Consider the following 23,652-nt stretch of genomic DNA (forward strand, 5'->3'; position numbering starts at 1 on the left):
TGTACAGTTAGGAAAAGTCTCCCTCTACCCCTTTCAGCTTTTTTATTAAAGTTTCTGAAGTCTTTCCCTTTTTGCAGCTTGAAAGTAGAAAATGGTCTTTCAGAAAGATGTGGATAGTTTTTCTGTCCTCTGTTGAATACCAACTTGTTCTGTCCTCTCAGAATTACATTTTTGCAGCTTTTGGTACATACTACACTGGTCATCCCGAAACAGCATTTGGAGAGTTGATTTTGTTCCCAAATACCCTATTTTTCCTCATGTATTGACTTTCATCTGGATATGCAGCTTTAAACAATGTTTGTTTAGGGATTTCGTCATTCTAGTGCACTTGTTCTAGCTAATTTGTGCTTAGCTGGTGAGTAGCCTGCAAGTTGCTCTGCTGTTTTGTATCATATTTTTTCTGAAATATTTAAACTTTTTTTTCCACTCATTTTATTGACTTCATATTTAAATATGACTCCATCTAAAATGACACAAATTGAAACCATGTTTAAAACTGCACAATATTTTTTCCTTTCCCCCCTCTACTCCTCCCCTCCATATACACGAATAACTCTCCTTATTTTAATATCCCTCAGTAAATACTGAACTCCTGGGAGCATGCTCATACTCATGCTGGTTTAAACTAACTTTGGAGGAGGGACTGCTATGCCCATGGCTTAGAGGCCCCAGCTGTGCTTATCTCTGTTTCCTTTATCTATTAAAAGACTATTTTCATCAATAACATTTTTTCTTAAATACTTCAAAAATCCACTGACAATCTTTTTGTCTGTGAAGAGCAGACAAAACTTAGTGGTTTTGTAACAAGATGGCACCTGACTATAGATGGAAATGGAGGGAACATATTTCTAGGTGTCCCTAGCAAGATGGCTAAATGTCATATGAATTTCTTTTGTAAGAACCACTTACCTAAATGAATGGTTGCAGCCTTATTGTTCACAAAACGTCCATTACTGCATTTAATCAAAATTTGTATGATCTTGATGACAGCTGAATTCTCTTCTTTTTTGGCTGCTTTCCTTTTGCAGTGTGTGGATCTAAGCTGCAATGAACTGAGTGAAGTCACATTGCCCGAAAACCTGCCTCCAAAACTGCAAGAGCTGGACCTGACTGGAAATCCCAGATTAGCCCTGGATCACAAAACCCTAGAGCTGCTGAAGTAAGTTACCTTACAGAGGGGGAAAGGGCAGAAAACCTCTGTCCCTAGGATGTGAGAAAACCACAATACACAGAAGTGTGTGTCTCTCGTAAGGAGAATGTCTTCCTGTTGTCAGTGGATCAGAAAGTAACAGACTATGTGGACAGGTCAGAAATTGGTGCTTCCTTGAAGAGGATGACTTTATTTTCTCCAGTGCAATTGCTTTCAGCTGTAACTCCTGGAGGCTTCTGCTAGTCTGGGTTAACCACTATTGGGCCAGTTTGATCTCCATTTTACTTCTGACAACAGATTCAACAAAAAGACCAATTTTGTACCACTGTGGAGATGCCAGTAGCTGCCTGCTTTTTCTTTCTTCACATTTATCTGCTTGGGTCTCTTTGCCATTGTGCTCTTTTTAGCTCTTCACATACTGTTTTTTGCTACCCTTCATACCTCTCTGCTTTTGTCCTAGAAATGATACATTTTTCATATTTAAACCTCTCGTGAAGACTCACATCTCCCACTCTGCAGCAAAACTAGTTCCTTTGCTTTGGGACCCTCGTTTTCCTTCCTGTTTACCTGTTTGTTTCCTGCCCTCACTTAAGTGTTATCCATAACTGAAATTCACCTTGTGCTTTGTTCTGCAGTGTGTTGGGAAGCTGTTGCACTAAACCAGATCATCTGTGGATAGTGGTGCTGCCTTGACCTTTTCTTTTGTCCTTTAGGGAACTGCACCAGCTCCAGGTTTCCTTCTAAGTCTCTTCGATTCTTAAATATTGAATGGTTTCAAGGAGGATTGATTTACTTTTTAGGGGTTGATCGGTTGCTTATGCTGTTTTCTTTTAAATGGTTAAGAGCAGACACTGGAGTAGTAAACCTCATCTGTTGTGCAAATAAGGGAATCTTATGGTGTGAGTTTGCTTTTAGCTTGAATCAGCAGGTTTTACAAAATATAAGTGGAAATGTGAGTTTTCACAGATAAGAGTCCATGTTCTGCAACAGACAGTGAAAAAAGGGACATTCCTCTATTTTAAGAGCTGCTTTATTGCATACAGGAAATCTTCTTGCAGAAGTAGTGTGTAATTTTGCTCTGGTTCATAGGGGGAAAAAGATGTGTTTTACACAGTTAATGAATTGTATCAAAACTTAAAGTGAAATATTAGCTTTTGTCGTGTATAACCCAGCAGACAAGATGGGCACCCAGTTTCTTGTCATGTTAGTGTTCAGGCATCATGCATTGTAGCATTATTGTACAAATTGAAATCCTAAGTAGTTGAAGAGAAGTGTGGCCCAGTTACATGTCGTATTTTCACTGGCAAATATGTGGTTCTTAATTCACAGAAAACTTTTTTCCCCTTGTATGCGCATTTTGCTTGAATTTTTGTTTGGAGGGGTTGAGGGTGTTTCTTTTTTTTTTTTTTAGTTTTGTTTTATTTTTTAAAATAAATTATTCTAAAGACTTCAGATCTGTTCTGTTCACTAATATTCATTTGCTGCAGTCAGGTGTTTCAGTCTATACTGATATGCTACTCTGACTTCTATGGTATACTGCTATAATTGACTGTGAGGGAGGAGGCACTTCTTTCACTTGATTTTCCTGGCAGGCACAAAAATACTTGTGCACTTGATACTTTTTATATCTTCCTTCTGCATGTGAAAGGCAGCTCTCCATCTGTGCCCTGGCAAGATTGAAGCAGGTAGTAGGTTAATATGTATTCTCAGTGCTGGTGAGAAGAAGAGTCCTGTCATGCATGCTTGCTTTTTTAATATGTGTGGAGATCTTAAAGGATGCTTGCACGCTTAGGAGGATGTTGCCAAGGGATTTAGTGGATGTAAGAATTTTCAGTAGCAATTAAAATGAAAAAGAACAACAACAACAACAAATAAATGCTGCTACTCCGATTTCTAGGAAAGAGTACCTAGTTCAATTGTAACAGTCATTTTAAATTAAGGGGGGAAATAAACCATGCTGTTCAGAAGCCTTAGCCCATATTGCCTGCATAGGATGTGCTGCTGGATATCATTCCTTTCTGGTCTGTTTGTGGTGGTGCTACTAAGGAGGCTGAAAGCAGTGCGTTAAGGAATCTTTTTTTTTTCACCACTACTGGGAAGCCTTGAGACAAGTTTGGGTCCTTGACCTGCCTAGGAATCAATGGTCAGTCAATCCAGTTAAAAAAAGAAACAAAAACCTTTTTGACTCAAGTTCCTGTGCTCTAAAGATAAGTGCCTTGTGTGAGAAGTCTGCAAAGAAAGAGTGTTTGCTCATGTGTGTACTTCTTTGCAGGTGCAGATAGAATTAGAATCTCTGCTACTTTAGAAGAGATCCAGGTTTCTAGTCTGATTTGGGGTTAGATAATCTCTTCTAATGCTTGTGGCAAGATGTTTGCCTCCTGTTTGCCACATGGAGGGCTGCAGAACCAAAAACTTAAAACAAAAGTGGTTCTAACATTATTTATGTAATTTGTTTGCTTTTAATCTGCCCTCGCTGATGTACATCCTGGCTATTAACATAGAAGAAATCGAACTGCACGTGACAGTACTTCAGGTTATTTGAGGAAGGCTGTGCAATGCTGAAAAGACTTTTCTGTGTGTTCAGGTCAGGTAGGGATTTGGATAGAGAAAAAAATGAATGCTCAGAGTGAACAGTTAGACCTTTCTGCTTGTGTCCTTTTATGTTTCTTTTGGTTCATGAAAGGTTCAGGTGCCTTTGAAGTCTCAGCAGCTTGTGGGGAGCTCACTTTTCCTGCCTTTGGAAAAGAGCGGTAGGGAGCAGGGGGTAGGTCATCTCTCCCCAGCAGAGCAGGGCTGTGAGGAGAAGGGTATAAACAGAGAGGGCTGGGCCCTTTTTAAATCTTTACTATGCTCCGTGAGATACTTGAAATTCAGGCTAAAGGCTATGTTGGTAGTAAATTGCAGGGTAGAGGATCAAGGGCGTAAGTAAAATTGGACTGCACAACTGGGGAAGGCAGAAGGGCTGTTGCCTGCTGTCAGGACCACAGGCTGGCTCTTGCAGGTTGATGCAGGACCAGGATGGAGCTGATTTCAGTTTTGTGGGTGTTTTCATGAAAGGCTGTTACTGCATGTTGTTGTTCCTAAATAATTTTTTTTTCTTCCATTTAGGGGATGCCGTGGGTCATACAGGATATTTCATTTGAGTACAATGAAAAGAGTGCAGAGACTTGTTAGAATGGGTGGGAGAGATGTATAAGTTAAAAAAAGTCACCCCCCTCTACTGGCTTTCATCAAGCTAGTGACAAATTTGCTTTGTATTCCTACAGGGCCAGGTTTGAAACGAATAGCTTGGGGTGAGGGCAGGGAAAGAAAAGCCAGCTAAGCAAAATAGTGCAGCTGCCACCCTCATAGAGGCTGTCAGAGGCATTGTTTGTTGTATACAGGCACATAAAGGTAACCATTTTGGATGTCCTGTTTCATTTTCTTCTATTAAACGTTATTACTGAAAACTGGGAGAGTAGAAAAAGGTATTTTCTTCACGTTTTAAGTTGAATCATGTCAGCACTTCAATCCATTGCATCTTTCCCCTTTCTTTTCTCCCTGCAGCAATATTCGCTGCTTCAAGATCGACCAGCCCTCAGCCGGTGACGCTTCAGGAGCGCCGGCAGTGTGGAGTCACGGGTACACGGAGGCATCTGGCGTTAAGAACAAGTATGACCTGGTGTGGGTTTTGTTACATGGGCACTTTAACAGCAGAGTCCCTCTATGCCAAGATAAAGAAATCCTTTTTCAGTGAAAGTTTTGGGGCTCACAAAGGCAGAGGCCATGCCACAGCTCTGCATTTGTATACCAAGCCCCTGCTTGGCTCTCCACTTCGGTCTTTGTTAGGGAAGTTGCTAAGATACAAGTGTAGCCGACACATTTGGTCTGTGCGAGACTCCGGTACTTGCAAAAGATTTGAGTGTTTGAAAGCATTTTCTTCTTTGCAAAGCTTCTTTATCTTCAACCAAAGGATGTTTACCAAGCAAATCAGAGATACTAAAGGAAGAGACAGAATGGCCAAAACTCTGAATATTCACAGTGTGTGACACTCCTGTGATTAAGGCAGCACTTGACAAATAATGTATCAAGAGCAATGTGATTAATCTTTGTGCCTCAAATACCTTTTGAGAAATCCTTTGCTACCCAGGTTTCTGTAGCAAGTGCCAGCAAGCCTTTACCAACTGTTAAATGATTTAACACACAACTTGGTCCCAAAGATGGCTTTTAGAGGAGCAAGTGCAGTTTAAATTGGTGTTTCAGGGATACTTTCCCCCCTTTTTCTGCAAATAAGGGACTAGTTCACCTGCTGAAAAGGAGGAAGAATGTTTAGGGCTTGGCTTGAACTTCCAGTATAGTTTCCTCCCCATCTTAGCACTGTTGATGGGCCTGACTTGTCTCCAATTAAACTAATTAATTTATCCACTATTAAACTAATAGTGGGATATATCTGTGATGTTCTCCTGCTTCATTTTTTCACTAGGCTGTGTGTGGCAGCACTTTCAGCCAACAACTTCTGCGACAACCGGGAGGCACTTTATGGTGTTTTTGACGGTGACCGCAATGTGGAAGTGCCGTATTTGCTGCAGTGCACCATGAGTGACATCTTAGCAGAAGAGCTACAGAAAACAAAGAATGAGGAGGAATACATGATCAACACTTTCATTGTTATGCAGAGGTGAGTCTTGGATCTGAAGCATTTTTTGCCTTGGCTGTGCTCACTGGGCAGGTTGTTTGCTTTCAGATCAGACACCTGCTCTTGCTTCAAAGAAATGTGAGGGGTGGGAAAAAGCCTTGGTATCTGGCTACAGCGTTTTCTTTTATTGCTTGGTTTGTGAATATTGCTCTCTGTTCCTTTCAGGTGTGGGGACAAAAACCCCAACACCTCCCCAGCCAAACAAGAAAAACTCCAACTCACCTGCAAAATTACTAAATGCTCATGACTAAGTGGTGGGTGGAGGTTTGTTCTTTTTTTGTGTATTTTCTAAGTCTTACCGTTCACAATTGGCCATAATCAAGTCAGTGTTGTGAATGTCTTGATCATCTTTTTAAACTTCCTTACTACTGCTGCCTGAAAGTCTGGACTCACTCTTTCTGTTTCTCTGTACCAATTCGGGTTATTTAAGGCTACACAGCTATTTAAAACAGATAGTTAGACTCCTTAGAAATCCCTTTGGCCTTAGAATATCATTTGAGCAGGACCCATCCAGAGACATTGTGATACAATAGCTGTGAGTGTAATAGTAGTTTTGTGTGGTGGTTTGGAAACTGCGTGTGGTGTTCTTGACAGAAGAAGAAATTGTGCCCAGGGAGACACTGAGTAAAGGAGGAGTACGAAGAGAATTGAAGAAGGAAGAGGTCAGGGAAACAAAGGAGAAAGCAAATAAGCAACTTAGAGACTAAGGAAGTGGATCAATTAAAAGTAGTATTGCTTATTGTTGAATTGCTGCACCTTTGGAAAGGAGAAGTACTGAAGTTGTTGTATTGGAAGAGATAGGGAAGCAGTAGGATGGTACTGAAACTTACAAACACAAGAGAGAAAACACTTCCTTCCCATAATGGCTTATAACAGTGCCTCAGACTACTAGCTGAGAAGGTGGTTGCCATATACTTAAAATATTCAAAACTAATAACAAATTTGAGTATTGAAAGTACTTATTAAGTGGTTTGTTACTAATGCAATTTCACAGAAATGTGGCAATCCTATAAAACAAGCTGCTTTTTTTTCCCATCTCAAATCAAAATAAGCTAACCACTTCTTTGGAGAACCAGAAATAGTATTCATTCCAGTTGCATTTAACCATTCACTGATGCTTACAGTTGATATTCAGCACTCCTAAAGCATATTTGTAAAAAATAAATTAAAAAAGCACATTGAAGCTTGGTTGCAAATTTAATCGTGCATTCTCTCCAGGATTTTGAATCAGAAGTTCTTACTAGCTATACCGAGCCTTAATAGAAATATTAGCATTAGCTTTATAATTACTAGAGGAGAAGACCCCCAGTAAACAAGCTACTGGGAAGGATGAATGATTTTTCACAGTCTAGTATTGCAATTAACTTACCTTGTAATGGCAGGATTCAGAAAACTTCAATTTTATTGATAGTTTTTTTTCCCCCACTGTGACTCCTGCTGAAAGAGCAGGCTTAAACATTTCTAAGAATATATTTAATAGGTTATTACCTGACAGCATAAACTCCTTACAGCGGAGTTCACAGCCGCTGTGAATTTTTTTACTAATAATTTGATGCTTTTAAGAGCATTATTCTGAAGACATCACAAAACAGTGAACCTCTGCCTTCTGTTTTTGCTCAAAAGTAAAGGTTTTTTACAGTCAGAATTATTATTTTTATAACAAAATCTGTAGCTTCAGAAGCCAAAACTCTATCTGACCTTTAAAACAAATATTTATAAAATGTAAAGGAAAAGAGACAACTGAAATTCTTTAAAAGTACCAAGATTTTTTTTTTTCTCTAAAATTGAGCAGATTTGAGTATCTGCGTATGTGAAAATAACACAGTGCCTGAAAAGTTGCACGTGAGATCTCTGCAGTGCTTCTGCTGCAGTGTCACGGTCTTCAGTTGAGACTTTTGTTTCTGGCCCAGTGATTCGATAGAGTCAATGCCCCGAATGCTTGTGGAACAGCGGCTCTTTCTCCGTAGTACCCCTAACACTTGTTTTCCCGTTAAAGAACAATCATTGTTTTGTTTAATTCCAGGAAACTTGGAACAGCTGGACAGAAACTTGGAGGCTCTGCTGTCCTTTGCCATATAAAACATGATCCCATGGACCCTGGTGGATGCTTCACGCTAACCTCAGCAAATGTGGGGAAGTGCCAAACAGTTCTTTGCCGGAATGGGAAACCTCTGCCTTTGTCCAGGTGTTACGTGATGAGTTGTGAAGAAGAGCTGAAGAGGATTAAGCAGCATAAGGCCATTATCACAGAGGTTAGAGAACAGCTGGGACTGTTGCAATTTGCAGCTTCCTTGAAGAGTATTTGCACAGCAGTGCATGAAATTACATGTTGATATTAGTAACCTCTAGGAGGTAGTGTTCATGGTATGGGTTCCAGAGTTGCACTTTTCCTTTCAAGGTGATTCATACCATGCAATCAAGTTGCTTTTCCATTCCATTGCCATGCAAGATTTTGATTACCTTCTGAGAGTGAGCAGTTTTAAGTGTGTTGCATTGGAACAGGAAAGCAGACACCCTCCTCCCAATGGGAGAGGAATTGCTGTGTTGGAGCTGTCATGATAAGCCTCTCCAATTGAAAAGGATGAGAGGGCAGAGCACTTGGAGCAGTGCTGTCCTTCCCTTAGGAGACTCCTTGCTCCCGGCAGGCTGACTTTGCTGTCTGAGCTTCTATGTTCCCAGAACTGCCCTTTGACAGGCTGCTCTTGAAGAAAGCACTTGCCCAAAAGGAAAACTCACTCTGTGCTCAGCTGAACCACAAGAGAGGATAAAACTATTTGTTCCCTTCTTAGAAGCTTGAAGCCACTGCTGTCAGTTTTGCTTTGCTTTGTGCGACACATGGATAAATATCGAGTCCTCCTAATGGTGGAGGAAAGGGCAGAAAAATCAGTGCTGTGTGCCCGAGAGCAGAGTGTGCACGTGTGTGTGTAGGGATGTGTGTGTGTGTGGAATAAGTCATGTGCCTATTGATCTTGCCAGGGAAAGGTGACGACTGGGATCTCAAATGTGACAAGTTGAAAGGGAGTCACTCCAACGTAGTGTGCATCACCGAGGCATGCTCATTATGTTGTTCTGTGGAGGAAAAGGGAGATTTCTGTGCTGAATCTTAAGATGACTCACTGATTTCATGTGCTTTGATGGCTTATCACTGCCTTCTAATGGGAAAGTTAACAAGCCAACATGGGGTTTTATTTCTTCTGAGTGGTTTTAAAGAAGAAGCTTTTTTAGTCTTGGTTCACTTTTCTGTGGTTATCTGCTTTATAATAAACCCTACAGTTATTAGCTGGACCCAAAGAGTGTAAATCCTCAACCTTTACTGCGCTTCCCAAACACACAATTAGGAGGGTGCAGCTATCCCCACCAGGCTGACAGATAGCTAGGCTTGCTGTTTCAGACATTTGCTCTGCTTATTCTGGCAGCTTAGATTCTAAACAGGACAGGATTCTGGGATTCGGACGTGCATGGGATTTTTTTTCTCAAATGCGTCCATTTTTACTGATGTTTTCCCTTCAGATACTACTCCTCCTCCATTTGGAAATGTCATATCTAAGTGGAAATGTAGTAAGTAATTGGGGCATGTAAAACATTTCACTACAACTCAGCTGATTGAGACATGCAGACTTGCTCTCTGCTACATTTGACTTGCATGCTTCATTTAAAGTATTTTTTAATGAACTTTTGTTTCTGAAGTGATGAGCCAAGATGAAACCTACGATTGTTACAGCTGCAAGAGAAGACTCATAACTGAATGACCTGCCCCTATATCAAATGGAGCTGCGTGTTGCTTTGCTCTGTATAAAGCCAGATATCGTGGGTGGAGGAGGGATAAGTCTGACTCACTAGTAAAACATTTGTCCAGTTGGCTCTTGCAGCTGCAGGGCCAGAATAGATGGCTCTTTGTTGCAGCCTTCTGCTTTGTTGGTCTGTGCATAGGTGATGCTGATGACAAATCAGTCAGGTGTAGGAGGTGTAGTGCAGGATTGCAAACCAGCCTTTGCTGTGCTCTGATCCCAGCTCTGTCTCTCCTTGCAAGTTACTTTGCTTTTTTGTCTCCTTAAATGGCGCTATAAATGGCAGCATTGGGGGTACTGCAAAAACAGCCATCAATAAAATGCAAGGAGATGCAGGTACTGTGTATCCTTGTCTGTCTTGTTTCCAATTTCTTGTCCTTTCTAATTTCAGGATGGTAAAGTGAATGGTGTGACAGATTCAACAAGAATCTTGGGGTACACCTTCCTTCACCCAAGTGTTGTGCCGCGTCCTCATGTCCAGTCCATCACCTTAACTCCACAAGATGAGTTCTTCATTCTGGGAAGCAAGGGCCTGTGGGACAGCCTCTCAATGGAGGAAGCAGTGGAGGCAGTCAGAAACGTGCCTGATGCGCTGGCAGCCGCGAAGAAGCTTTGCACTTTGGCCCAGAGTTACGGCTGCAATGACAGTATCAGCGCTGTCGTGGTGCAGCTCAATGTGACGGAGGACAGCTTCTGCTGCTGCGAACTTAACGGGGTCCCACCCCCCAGCCCAGGCATTTTCCCCCAGTCTGTCAATGTGGTCATCAAGGACAGGCCAACAGATGCGCTTGGGATGCCGTCTTCGAGCAGCGGTATGGCTTCGGAAATCAGCAGCGAGATCTCCACCTCCGAAATGAGCAGTGAGGTGGGGTCCACAGCCTCCGATGAGCCTCCCCAGGTAGCCATGAATGAGAACAGCCCAGCCTACCCAGGGGAGCAGCGCTGCATGCTGCACCCCGTCTGCCTGTCCAATTCTTTCCAGCGGCAGCTCTCCAGCGCCACATTCTCCAGCGCCTTCTCTGACAACGGCCTTGACAGCGACGACGAGGAGCCGATCGAGGGGGTGTTCACCAACGGCAGCCGTGTGGAGGTGGAGGTGGACATCCACTGCAGCCGAGCAAAGGAGAAGCAACTGCTCCAAGTGCCGGTGGAAGCCAGCGACGAAGGTATCGTCATCAGTGCCAATGAAGATGAGCCCGGCCTTCCCAGGAAAGCTGAATGTTCTGCCACAGGCACAATAGGGCGTCGGCGGGGCAATGGTTCTGTGGCACCACACGAGAGGAGCCATAACTTAATTGAAGTTGCAACGGATGCACCACTCAGAAAAACTGGGGGCTACTTTGCTGCTCCAGCACAGCCTGATCCTGATGATCAGTTCATCATCCCACCAGAGCTTGAGGAAGAAGTGAAGGAGATTATGAAGCAGCACCAGGAACAACAACAACAACAGCAGCAGCAGCAGCAGAGGCAGTATCCAATGGACCACCTGGCAGACTATTACGATACACCACTATGACCCACTCTATTCACTGCTCAGAAATAAACTAACAAATAAGGACACTAGAGTGTGAGACCCAGTGGGCTTGCATTACAGCAGGGGTTTTCCTTATCCTTTTCCTTTATATACTTCCTTTTCCTTATCCTGCCACTACAGATAACTGCAGCTTTTCAGTTTGTTAGGTTTAATATTCATTGACTTTCTTCTAGAGACGCTTGACTGGTAAAGTTTAAAATAGTTAATCTTCCCTTAACATATCAAGTGTAAAAACAGAAAAACAAAAAAATAAAAAAAAATAAAAAGGTTTAATATATTGCTGAGAAACAGATGATGATGTAATATTTTTTAAAATGGCTTGTTTGTTTTGTTTGAAAAGCAGGGCAGTAGCCAGTGCTAAATGATTTAAGTAATATTGTAATACTGTATTTCTTTGAGAGAAAAGGCTTTTTTTGGTCTTGAAAATGATAGACATTTGTAGAATATGGAGACTAACTCCTAGGAGTTGCTTTACTCTTTCAGGTGACTTAAGTCACTGAGATTCACTAATTTTCTCTGAGAGAACAGTTGATTGGGAAATTCCTGTAAATAGCTCAGTGTTGTATAGTGATGCTTACATGTTTTGTAGCCTTGGCATTAAGGACACAACCTGAAAAACTGACCTTTTTTCTTAAGCGACTCTTTGGGCTGTGGTCATGGAGCGTGAAGGACTGTGTGGCTGTGTACAAGTTAGCTAGAGCCAAGGTGGTGTAGACTGTTTATAGAAACCCACTTTTTCCTCCGGTCTCTTTCTTTCCTTACTTTTACAGACACGTTTTGTTTGTGTTCCTTACTGCTGCCACAACCAGCATGATTGTATAGAGCTCATTTGCTGTAGAACATTTACATACCAAGAGTTATATTAAAGCCGAATGCACAAATGAACATGTCATAATTTTTGTTATAATAAATATAAAATTTACACCTGATGTCTGCTTTTATGTCTGAATAGCTGAGCAGCAGCTCTCAAGGAGTAGCTTGCTGTGGCTTATCAGTGTGCTGCTCAGTTAAACCAAGAAGTGTCGAAACTTTTTCAGCTTGATCACATTTTTACACTAACTGCAGGAGCTCACGTGTACTTTCAGAATTTAAAGACCACACAAAATGGCCTTTAAAAGATAAGAAACAACTCTGAGGAATTGATCTGTTTCTTCTTTTCTTTGTCAGTACTAGTTCAGCACTATTGATTTGCCCTTTGCCACAGTATTGACAATTCCAGAAGACTGAAGAGGAGTGGTGCTCTGGCTGTATGCCACTGGGACTGAGTGGCTGAAGATAGAAATGATGAAGGGTTAAGAAAGGGAGAAGAAAATATTGGATACAGAGAGAAGAGGGGAAATCATAAGGAGAAGGCAGAAAAGTGAACTCAAAACTACCTACACAAACTCAGATTTGCTTGACTGTGCTGAATGAACATGAGTTCAATGGCAATCAGACTTCGGTAGCAAAAGGGCATCTTTTTGTGATTCCTGTGGGAAAGGAGCAACACCCTTTTTCAGTATTGCCTCTAACCACCTGCTCCATTTCACTTGTCACTCTTTAAAAAGCTGAATTAGTATGCAATCATGACAGTGTCTTGCTCCTGCTTGGCATTTGGTCTGTATTTTGGGAGAGGACTGTGGTAAAAGGCTGTTGTCCTTACTCTGTTCTAGGGTGAAATAGCCCAGTTAGAACAGGATTACTGTTAACAAGAGATTTTTAGTTCCTTTTACTTAAATAATAACAATAACAACACAGGAGCAAACATTAAAATACCTGGTTTGGTAAATGTTTATAGCACTGTCTACTGTAGATCTAGAAGATTGTACTTCATTGTAATTTGAACTTCAAAATATCTTTTTAAAGAAAACTCATTAAATAATGTATTTCAACAAAAAAAAGTTTATGATTTATTGGCTAGTAACTGCTAGGTGTTCTTTGGTAAACAGTTTGTATATTTCAAATTTTGCTGAACTGATTAATTGTCCTTGGAAAATGTTACATCTTTTTTTTTTCCTTCTGTTCAAGTGCTGCTTGAGGCTAAAGGTGATAACTAGCAAGGACACTGTCAGGGCCTAGGCAAGTTTAGGGTTTCCTGAGCTAGGTGGAAAATTCTCTATATCCTAAAAAAAACCCAAAACACCAAAAAACAACTCAAAAAAGGCAGTTCTTTTCCTACTACTAGTGGAGGAGTAATCTGCCTGCTTCAGTCTGTGGTCTCTATTCATGATAAGGTGCCTCTGGTGTGCTGTACATGTGGTACTCCGGAGAGAGAAGCAGAGGTCAGAGTAGGGGTGGAAGGGGACCATTTCATGTGAGCTAAACTTTGGCTCAGTGCTGACAACTGACACTCCCCTTTTCTCATGTGAGTAGGAGTATATGCACATAGGCTTCATAAAGACTTCCCCTTCATTTGAAGGAGAGACTCCCAAGAACTTGGCAGCCCCTGTGGCATTAGCTGCTTACTGCAGTTTCTCTCCTTGACGCATACATGGTCAAAACTGACAGCCCACTGAAGCTGGCCCCCTTTCCGCATCATGCCGTCTGTAGTTAGGAATGGCATTCTGGAGTCAGGGCTTCTGTGGCATCAAAGTGACAGGATTTTGGCAGAGGAACTGTACCTTTGGATTTTTCCTCTGCCTTGAAGAAGATATCTGTGATAATGTCCTGTCTTAACAAGTCATAATGTGAAGGATTGATGCATTCGCAGGGGCGACTTCATCCCTCTGCTGGGCTTTGTGTAACATGTTGGACTAGATTAGTGGGTTGCATGGCTTGGAGCATCTTTGAAAGTTCAGCATTTATTTTTAAACAAGGGCAAAAGGGTATTTTGTTCTGGCTTTAAACTGGGACTTGGAAAACAAGGTACAGTTTTTGCAACTCGTGATTTTTCTGGACGTTGCTGTCCTCTTTCACGGAAGGGGGTTAGTATGTTCTTATCTCATGAGGGCTGAAGTAATTGATTGCATCTACTTGCACTACTACTGTACATGTTTTTCTGATTACGTGCACAGTATATTTTGCACAGTTTTGACCTACTGGGAGCTTTTGGACTCGGAGACATGGATTTGTTTGCAGAACTTGACAGCTGTACCAGGAATGAAGGTTGGGGGCTAAAAAGAGAGGAAGGCTTTCAGCTGGGGAAAACGTAGAGCCACATTATCTTTGTAATCAAACCTTGTGTGTCCTTTGAAACTTGCTGATAGACGTATCTGAGATGAGTAGAAATGCATGAACAGGAGGAGGTGGATGGCTGATGGCAGAGAAGTGAACATACATTATTTCCTGGCAGATAATAGAAAGCTATGGTGGTATTGAGAAGTTGAGTGGCTTCTCTGTTTGTAAATACAAGCCTTTTGTTGTGCCATAAAAGCTTTTTTCTTGATTTCTGCCCAAAGTGCTCTAATATAATGCATTTGTTGTACATAAATAACCTGTTGGCATCCTGCTTATGCATTCAGCATGTGGTACCACCATCTTGATGGTAACCAGTCCCATGGTGGCATCGCCTTCCTCTGGCTTACTGCCCTTGGAGTGCGTTGGCGGTGTCCGTGTAGGTAGTCTCCCTCACTGCTAGAGAATGTGCTGCTACTGCAGTGCCCCATATGTTTTGTCTCTTTGTAGCAAGCTCAGCTTCATCACGTTTACAACTCACACACATAATTTTCTAGCAAATCATATGTATGTATTTTTTAAGTATAACTTTGCTGCTTTGGAAGCACGTCCGTATGGGGCTGAGTGTTAATGAAATGTCACACATGGCTTTGGGGATGATTTCTGCATCTCTGCAATAGCCATGGATGGTGTCTTCTGGGGGCAGCCTTGCAGGTCTGGGCTTGCAAATGTTCACTTGAGTATGTTGATTGGGATAACCTAGTGAAGAGTTTACTGGTTTGGGGTGCAGAAGGGCTTGCATTGATTCAAGCAGAGGATTCAAAGGAGTGAACGGAACAGTAACTTTAGCCTGATCAGCCCGGTTTCCCTGGACACTGCCTGCAGTCAATAAAGAAATGTGTTTTTCTGAGAGATTAAGGCACTCAAGCTGAGCAGTTCTCAGCAGTGCTATAGGGTCAGGTCCCTCAGAGCTTTGGCTGCAGGGGGAGCTATGTGGCCAGAAGGTGGTAAAAATACCTTTGGGGCTCAGCTGGAACCAGGACATCTTGGTGTCTGTTAAATGACTCTACGTTTACTTTTTTTCTGTTAACCTGCTTTACTGCCCTGCTTTGTTAGTTCAATTGACTTGCTTCAGGGCCAACTTACTGCACTATTGTTGGATTAATTGATTTGTTTCTTACAGATTTAATAGTCAGCTGCATGCTTGCACTGCTTGCAGTGAGGATTTCATGGAATACTGCCTGAACCAATCTGTTCCTCTTGATTGCTTGCATTTTGGTGAGGGGTACATGTCCTACACTGATGGTGTAAGTGTTCAAATGCCCTCCCTAACAAGACTGCTGCCTTCTATGGAAAGATGAAAGTTAAAATTCATCTGCTGCCCAAGAATAGGAAACCTACTTGCAGCCATATCAATCAAAAGGTGGGGGTGGAAACTCCCTAAATATTTAATAGATAACAGCAGCCCCCAGGCAGAATCAGTATACCATTTATCTAGGACATCAGTGGGGAGAAAGTTCCTTGCTTGCTCCGAGTCCCTGGTTTAAATGATTGGTCCCTGCTTTTATCCAGACTTCTTTATTTATATTTCCATTCCTGTTGAGGTCAACAGTTCATCCTTTAGATCATCCTTTCTCAGGCTGACAAGTTTGGATCACCTGCGGTTGACTTGGATACCTCGTCCCACCTTTTATCTCCTGCCATGAGCTAAGCTTGCCCTCTAGGTTGTGACTGAGGCAGGATCTGAACGAGGCAGACGCTATCTCATCTTTTTCCATATTTTCTTAATATTGTAAGCTGAAGGGAGACAATCTGCAAGAGCTCATCAGGAGCATGACGGCACTGCGGCCAGGAGGAAGCTGTTGTATAATAACTGCAACATGACAGAGACCTAGGACAGGCAGGACTGATCTGCTTGCTGGTAGGGAGACCCAGGAGTAGGTGAGCCCCTGAGGCTTTCTGCTGTAGGATATTCAGCTGCCTGGTTTACAGTCAGAGAGCATGGGTTCCTGCACCTCACGCTGTGGGGGAGAGGATGAAGTATGCAGTCCCAAGGCTGGGAAGCAGTCCCTGCTGGTGGATGAGGTTCAGCTGGCTCTTACTGCCCACATGTTCCCCATTAGGGAATCAATTCCAGTGTCTTGCTGCTCATCACTGCCTCTAGTGCCTGTTTGCTTTTTTGTTTGAGTTTGTTTTTCTGTGTCTCTCATTAAAACTTAAGGAAACAGACAGAACAGGGATCTCTAACCAATGGTTCCATGGAAGTGCTTTTGGAGGTCTGTGACTTAGGGGCATCCCAGGGGCTTCAGTGGCCAGGGATGGGGCCTTTGGGAGCTCCCGGTGCCAGCTGGGCTTTTGCAGCCCTGTGATGAGAACCTGGGCACTCCACACAATGCTCTGAGCACAGCAGGCTCTTCTCCCCTTGACAGATTAAGCACAGCTGCATGAAGAGAAATACATGTATTTTAACAGTAAAGTTGTCAGTATTGACTTGTGGAACAGATGGGATTGTTTTGCTAATTGCATGTATGCTGTTGGATGCTTTGAGGAAAATTGGGATGCAGAATGATGACGGGAGACTGGTGTAGCAGAAGAATGTGACTTGTGAATAAGATGCTTTTTCACTGTAATTCCTCTTTAGGAGTGAGACAACAGTATTTTGTGGGAAAAAAAATCTTAGAGTAGGTGCTTGCAGTTAGTACTTACTTTGGTCTTGAAAACAGAATATATTATTAGAATTGCAGAATATATAGTGACATCCTGTGCATAGAATATGTAGTGAAGTACTCTGCTCAAATGTATTTAAAATTGGGTGGCAAGGGAGAGCAAAACCTGCAGTGTCTTTTCAAAGTGGCCAAAGCTGTCCTCCTGAAAGCAGCAAATCTCCCTGAAAGCAACCTCTGGGACCCCTGTTGGCAAGTCACCTGTGGTAGTTTCATTTAATGAGGGGTAAAGAGATTTTTTTGTTCTCTCATTTCTGTTGGGCAAAAATTGACCACAGGGTTATTCAGATCGACTCAGCAAAGTTTTCCCTGGCATTCTTGGAGTGTTTTAAAATGAGACTGTGGGAAAACATGTCCCCAGTCCATACTGCACCCTGTTACCCCTTCAGAAAGAGGGACGTGTAGGAAGAGGGATTGACCAATTGACCTTCCCCTCTCCCAGTGGTCTGTGGCTTGCACTTGTTTGAACCAAAGCAATCTCCTTGTGAAGAAGATCAGAGGCGCCTTTCATGCCTCTTGTTTTTTTTTTCTGATGGGGAACTGGGCCTTTTTATTTGGAGTGGGAAAAGTCGTATTCCTGCTGTCTCCGTTAATTGAAAGCTGCAAGGGCTCCCCCTCGTGTTACCGCGGGACAGGACCAGCATTGCTGCGTCTTTATCCTCGGAGGCTGCCAGTGAAATGGGTGCATCCCACACCCTTGTGCACCCCACCGTGCGAGTCATTCAGGAGCACCAGAGGTCCGAAGAAGTCTTCCTTCAGTTGAACAAAGAAGGCAGGAAGGCAGCAACACCAACATAGCAGGCTTCTGCTTCGTACAGACTGAGAGCTGTCGTGCACACTGAAGCTTCATGACTCTTAGAAGCATTTGCTGTGAGTCTGAACAAGGGTGCAAGGGCTGAGGGAACTAGGGAAACTAGATCTGCTACTACTCAGGAGAGCATCTCCAGTGCTGCCAGGTGGAAGAGGATCTTGGCAAGCTCTCAAGTAGCCTTAGCAAATGGGCAATGAGATCTTGATCACAGCATGTCTTATTTATTTGGACCAATAAATTGCCAAATATTCACCAACAGAGCTGATCCACAACAGTGTAAAAACCTGAATCTCCCTTAAGTTTCACAGGTGCTGGGGCATGTCCAGAGAACAGCAATGCAGCTGGTGAAGGGTCTGGAGCACAAGTCTTACAGGAGCGGCTGAGGGAGCTGCAGTTGTTTAGCCTGAAGAAAAGGAGGCTCAGGGGAGACCTTATCACTCTCTACAACTGCCTGAAAGGAGGCTATAGCAAAGTGGGAGTCAGTCTCTCCTCCCAAGTAACAAGATGAGAGGTAATGACCTCAAGTTGCACTAAGGGAGGTTTAGATTGAGTATCAGGAAAAATTTCTTCACTGCAAGGATGTTCAGGCCTTGGAACAGGCTGCCGAGGGAAGTGATGGAGTCACCATCCCTGAAGCGTTCAAAAGACATTTGGCTGTGGCATTTGAGGACATGGTTTAGTGGTGAACGAAGTGGTGCTGGGTTAACAGCTGGACTTGATGATCTTAGAGGTCTTTTCCAACCTTAATGATCCTGTGACAGGACCATCTTGTTGGGAAATTAGTTTTGCAATCCGAAGCAAGGGAAACATCCTTTTTACTGTTTGTCCCCCTACCTCCTCCCATAGGGTGATTAGGAATGCTAGCTAATCTCCACTTAGTCTTAAACTCATTAATTCTGTCACCAGCTCTTTCAGTGTCCCATGGTTTCCATCGTTCTGTGCCAAGAATCCTGCCCTAAAATACTGAGTATGTGGAAGTCACTGTGGCACACCCTTCACACTTGCAGATATGGGCTGCTGTGCTGTGGGTGTGCGAACAATAGTACAAAGCTATGCTTAAATCTGTAAAGCTGGGTACAGTGGGAAGCTTATGAGTAATGGATATGCAATGCACAGTGTCTTCACAGCTGATGAAATTCCAATTTTCACTTAACAGCTGGGCAAGTTCAAGCCTCCCGTTTTCCTCCTGCACTTTCATTATTCATATTTATCTTGGAAGTCAGCACAGGATAGCAAAAAACCAAGACTTTCACCTACCTGTAAATGCCTAAACACTTCCACTACACAGTTTCTCTTATAGTATCAAAAGTAATATATCCAAACCACATCTGAGTTTTCTAAAGCCTGTTTAAAACATGTGGTCCTTGCCTGTCTGCATCTGTCTCATGAGCCTTTCTACATCCTTCTGAAAAACTAATTACCTGTAAAACACACACAGGCATTTCCCTCACTTGAGCCCTTCAACACGGCCTGAGAGTTTTGGGGAGTCCAGCAGCAGGTGCAAAAGGCATCACTGGAAATCAACAGACCATTTGTAGCAATGAAGGGCATCCTGTGACTTGCCCATTTTGCACTGTCACGTGCCAAAACCTATTACATCAAGTGCACTGACAACTCATGGACCTTGCAAGGAGTCTCATGTTTTATTTATAATGGGTGATGGTGAGCATCTGTGGCGGTTTTTATGCTGTGCTGGCATTAAGCTGCTACAATACACTGAGCGCACCACCTTCTCGTGGATGTTTTGAAAGAGATGAGTAACGGCGAATGTCACAGCTGTCATAAGTGAATGTCACAGCTGTCATAAATTATGCGGTCATCGTCCCCTTCAATAACTTACCTGAGTCTTGAAAAAGAAAAGGAGACATCCAAGTTCTGCAAATGTGATTGAGAAACCGGAGTTACTGAAGGTCTGCTGTGTATCTATAGATTTACTTAACTATGGTGAATGTAAGTTGTGGTGGAAAACTACCACAAGAATAACTTTAATGAAGGTAAGTCTGCACTGGGAGTAAAATACACGGATTATGGAAGAAAATTTCCATTCAGAGTGTTCTTTAGTACTCTAATCCCTGTATGTATTCTCATCAATTTAAAGCAGTTTCCCATGTAAACTGAGATCCCAGGTTTTCATAACACTAAGCCTTGAATTCAGTTTCTGCTGTTGCACAACTTGTTTGTGTCCCTAGTTGTTTCTGCACTTTGGATATACTCAAATACTTCTGAAGAACTAATGGAAAAAGCTTAAACTCTGATAAAATGTAATATGGTCTAGGAATGTTTTCTTAAACTCACTAAGAAAATAGGAATGCTCTTTGTTTGTGCTTACCTGAAAATTTCCTTTCTGCGGATTACAGAGGTCCTTCCTTCTTACAGCTGCTCTGTAGCAGGACAGCAATACCCTAACACATGCAGATCTTACAGCAGCACCAGATTTACAGTTTCAGATACATGAATTATTTGGGAAATATAAAGGTTATGTTAAGCTTATTTGGAGGAGTAAATATCTTATTTTCTCTCTGGCCTCACCCCCCCACAGTTTTGCTTTTCACATTGGAATAAGACCCCTGTGTCTTTGGATGCTGATTTGCTCTGTTTTGGACAAGATTTCCCCCAGACCGAACTATTTTATGAAACATTATTTGACTAAAAGAGACATCCAGGAAAATGGGTGCTCAAAGGTACACAACCCAGCATGATGAAATTTTCATGGTACCATCAGGAGGCTGGATTCTTCTCCCTTTCTTTCCTCCTCAGGGTTAGGGCATGGAGACACATTTTTTTCAGAGAGAGACTTTTTCTCCAAGGCTCTTCTGCAGGGAAGGGGGTCCCTCTGTGGATAGCTAATGGATCAGGGGCTCAGCTGGATGCTTTTTTCTCTGACTGACTAAAGCTGTTTGCTCCTGCGTTGAAGCAGACCGGTGCAAATTGATGGTTCAAATCCAAAGGGGCTGTCTGAGAGTCTCAAAGGCAACTGAGATAAATGATCTACTCAACTCAGCGTAGCACCTTGCACCAGTGACCCATCATCTGCAGTGGGGCTTTTCTCCTGCCAGGCAGTTCCAGTTCACCCTGCAACCTGTATCCATTTCTTAGCATCTCCAGGGACACTAGACATTTTATTCCTCTTTTTGAAGGTTCAGAATAGGCTTGATGTGCCAGAAGGCTTCTTTCTGTACCCAATGCTTTGAGGTTGAGAGATGCCATGCTGTCTACCCACAGGGCAACCTCTCAGAGAAGTGCAGGTTTGACTTTCACTGCTATCACTGTTTCCCTTGCAGCAAGTGATAAGCTGATGGTGGTCACAGTGGACAAGCTGAATACACCCTGAGGATCCCCCTTATCAAAGGACTGAGGGCAATGATTATGTGCAGTCCTTTGTTTGCAGGTGAAACTGGGCTGTGAGGGGCTGCTTCAAAGAAACAGGTGAGTTTGTTTTCAGTGCTAACCCTGAAGGTTGCATGCAGGCAATGCATACCTGTGTGCATGGGGCAGGCAGCAGGGAAAGGCTAAAAGAAATGGTAGGGCTGACAGGAACCATCTCCCCTACCTTTGTTTACTGCTCCAAATGCGGATTATTGTCCCATACTAACTGCCAGTTGCTGCTCAGAGGTGGTGATGGGGTACAACCACCTGCAGCAGGAGGTGGGAAGCCTGGTTTGCTCTGGAGGGCAGGACCGCCTGCAAGGGCATCTGGGGATGACAACCTTAGTCATATGAGTGTGCCAGAAAATCTCTGCTCTTGTATTACACCTTCCCAGCTCCCACAGTAAAGATTTTCAAGTTGGCTACAGGATACCAAGCATGGCCTCGTTACAGTTGGAAAGAACAGTGTTTTGGATTACTCTGATGGTATTTGGCTTGTCCTTCACCCCAAGACATAGGAAAGCTTCTTTTTTCCTGCCTTTTGAGAAGTATTTCTGGGATTTTTCCCTCTCTTCTCCTATACTTCTCCCTGTGAAGGTGAGTGGAGGAAACAGCCCTGATGTTTATTTCCTCCTCACAATTATTTCCTAATGATCTTTCTTCATGGTGTCAGGGAAAAAACAAATTCAAGGTACAAAGCTCTCAAGAAGACGACAATCACTGGGTGGTGGCTTTCTTTGTGGTCCCTCTGCTTGCAGCATTTGGGGACCTCGGCAAGTTTGTGGATGACATCAAGCTTACTGGTGTAGTTGCTTGAGGGAAGGGATGTCACCCCCAGTTACCTCTCAGGGTCTCAAGGCCTGAGGAGTTGGCCAGTGTGAACCTTACAGGGTTGGAACAAGGCCAACTGTATGGGCTTGGGCAATCACCAGTATCAGTAGACTGCGTGATGAAGGGATTGAGAGCAGCCTTGTGGATAAGGATATGGTGGTACTGCTGCATAAAAAACTGGATTTGAACTGGCAATGTGCCCTTACAGCCCAGAAAGCCAATTGCATCCTGTGTGGCCAGCAGGTCAAGGGAGGTGATTCTCTCCTGCTCCATTCTGGTGAGACCCCCACCTGGGTACTGTATCCAGCTCTGGGGTCTGCAACATCAGAAGGACATGTCAGAGCATGCCAGACATCCCTGTAACAGACTTCCCAGCCAATTACAGCATACCAGTCTAGAAATCAGTCTTAATTTCTGACTCTATCACTACTGTGAGTCACAGCAAGTTTGGAAAAACTCTTTATTCCTATCTCTTCATAAGCATAATAATGCTCTAGAGCTTGTTGGTGTTCACAGTGTTAAATGTATGTTTAAGGTATTATATAAATTATACTTATTGTAAAGGCTCACGTAATCACTTCTAATCAGAACCATAACATTTTCTTGTTTGGCTTACATTACCTCAAACATAACCCTTTGAGATCTCTCTCTGTGTGTATATATATGTATATATGAAGTATACAATAAATAAGCTCTACTATGGTTCAAAAGAGCCTCATCTGGGCAATGGCTGTGAGCCAGACAAAACTGAAAAGAGTGAGAACAGCCAGAATCAAAATTGTCTCTTCCCCCCCCCAAAGCTGACAAACCTTAAAGAGCAGCCTTCTTTTTCTCACTCCCTCATCTATGAAGACCAGTGATCTATTTCATCTGCCTCAAACAGAGGATTCTTGAAAGATGTTCTCTTAAATTTATTTTCTCATCCCTAGGGCATACAATTACTTCTGTTCACTCATGCTTTGCCTGTTTAGATATTGGAAGGATACATGTACTTTCTGTCACTGTTATAGCATTCCCACGGCAGCCAGCACGTGGTCCCGACTTGGGCTCTACCCACCACCGGCTGTGGAGTCAGCAAGCCAAACCTTGTTTAGGGGCTTACAGAAGCAAATGGTATCTTTACTAAGCTGGTACTCGACCAGTGTGTTCTGAACTCTCAGGTTCTGATCTGCGCTCAGTGAGATGGGAAAATACAGTAGGAAACTGGATAAGGACCAAAATGACATTTGACATTGCAGCTAGTTCCTCCCGGCAGCATTCCTCAGGGAGCACATGATTGGTACGTGTCAACCCCTGTGACTCAAAAGATAAAACGCTTCACTAGCCCAAGCAAAACAGGTCACAAATGTAACCTCAGACACGATTCAGAAAAGCACTCAAGTGTCCTTTGCTTTGTGAGCACTGTAGCATAAGTCAACAGGATGCACAACAGGCACAGGATCTGTTGAAGGCTGCCCATCCTAACTCTGTATTCAATTCCTTATGCCATGGGAGAGGAAAGGAAGTGGTTGTTAGCACAAGTTTGGCATCAATGCAGTTGTAACCTGTTAAACCTGTAACCTGTTTGGATTTGCTCTGTGCAGGATGAAAACATTACAATCACAAACACATTTTACCTACAGGAGTCCAGCTTGAGAGGACTCCTTTTTTTGCCAGTGCAAAAAAACCTTGTTAAAACAAG

General features: G+C 42.9%; 1 protein-coding gene across 1 annotated transcript in view; it reads left to right on the plus strand.

Annotated features, from left to right (window-relative positions):
* Nucleotides 1-12,076, plus strand: part of PHLPP1 (PH domain and leucine rich repeat protein phosphatase 1) — a 133,944-nt gene extending 121,868 nt beyond the window's left edge. The window contains exons 13-17 of the mRNA XM_027727938.2: nt 1,029-1,159; nt 4,697-4,801; nt 5,613-5,807; nt 7,849-8,077; nt 10,005-12,076. Of these exons, the coding sequence (XP_027583739.1) occupies nt 1,029-1,159; nt 4,697-4,801; nt 5,613-5,807; nt 7,849-8,077; nt 10,005-11,129 (1,785 nt within the window). The 3' untranslated portion in view covers nt 11,130-12,076. The remainder of the gene's footprint in view (nt 1-1,028; nt 1,160-4,696; nt 4,802-5,612; nt 5,808-7,848; nt 8,078-10,004) is intronic.
* The last annotated feature ends 11,576 nt before the right edge of the window (nt 12,077-23,652 follow it).

Source organism: Pipra filicauda, unplaced genomic scaffold (assembly GCF_003945595.2).
Source record: "Pipra filicauda isolate LSUMZ 115617 unplaced genomic scaffold, ASM394559v2 scaffold48_size3843733_pilon, whole genome shotgun sequence".
NCBI lineage: Eukaryota > Metazoa > Chordata > Aves > Passeriformes > Pipridae > Pipra > Pipra filicauda.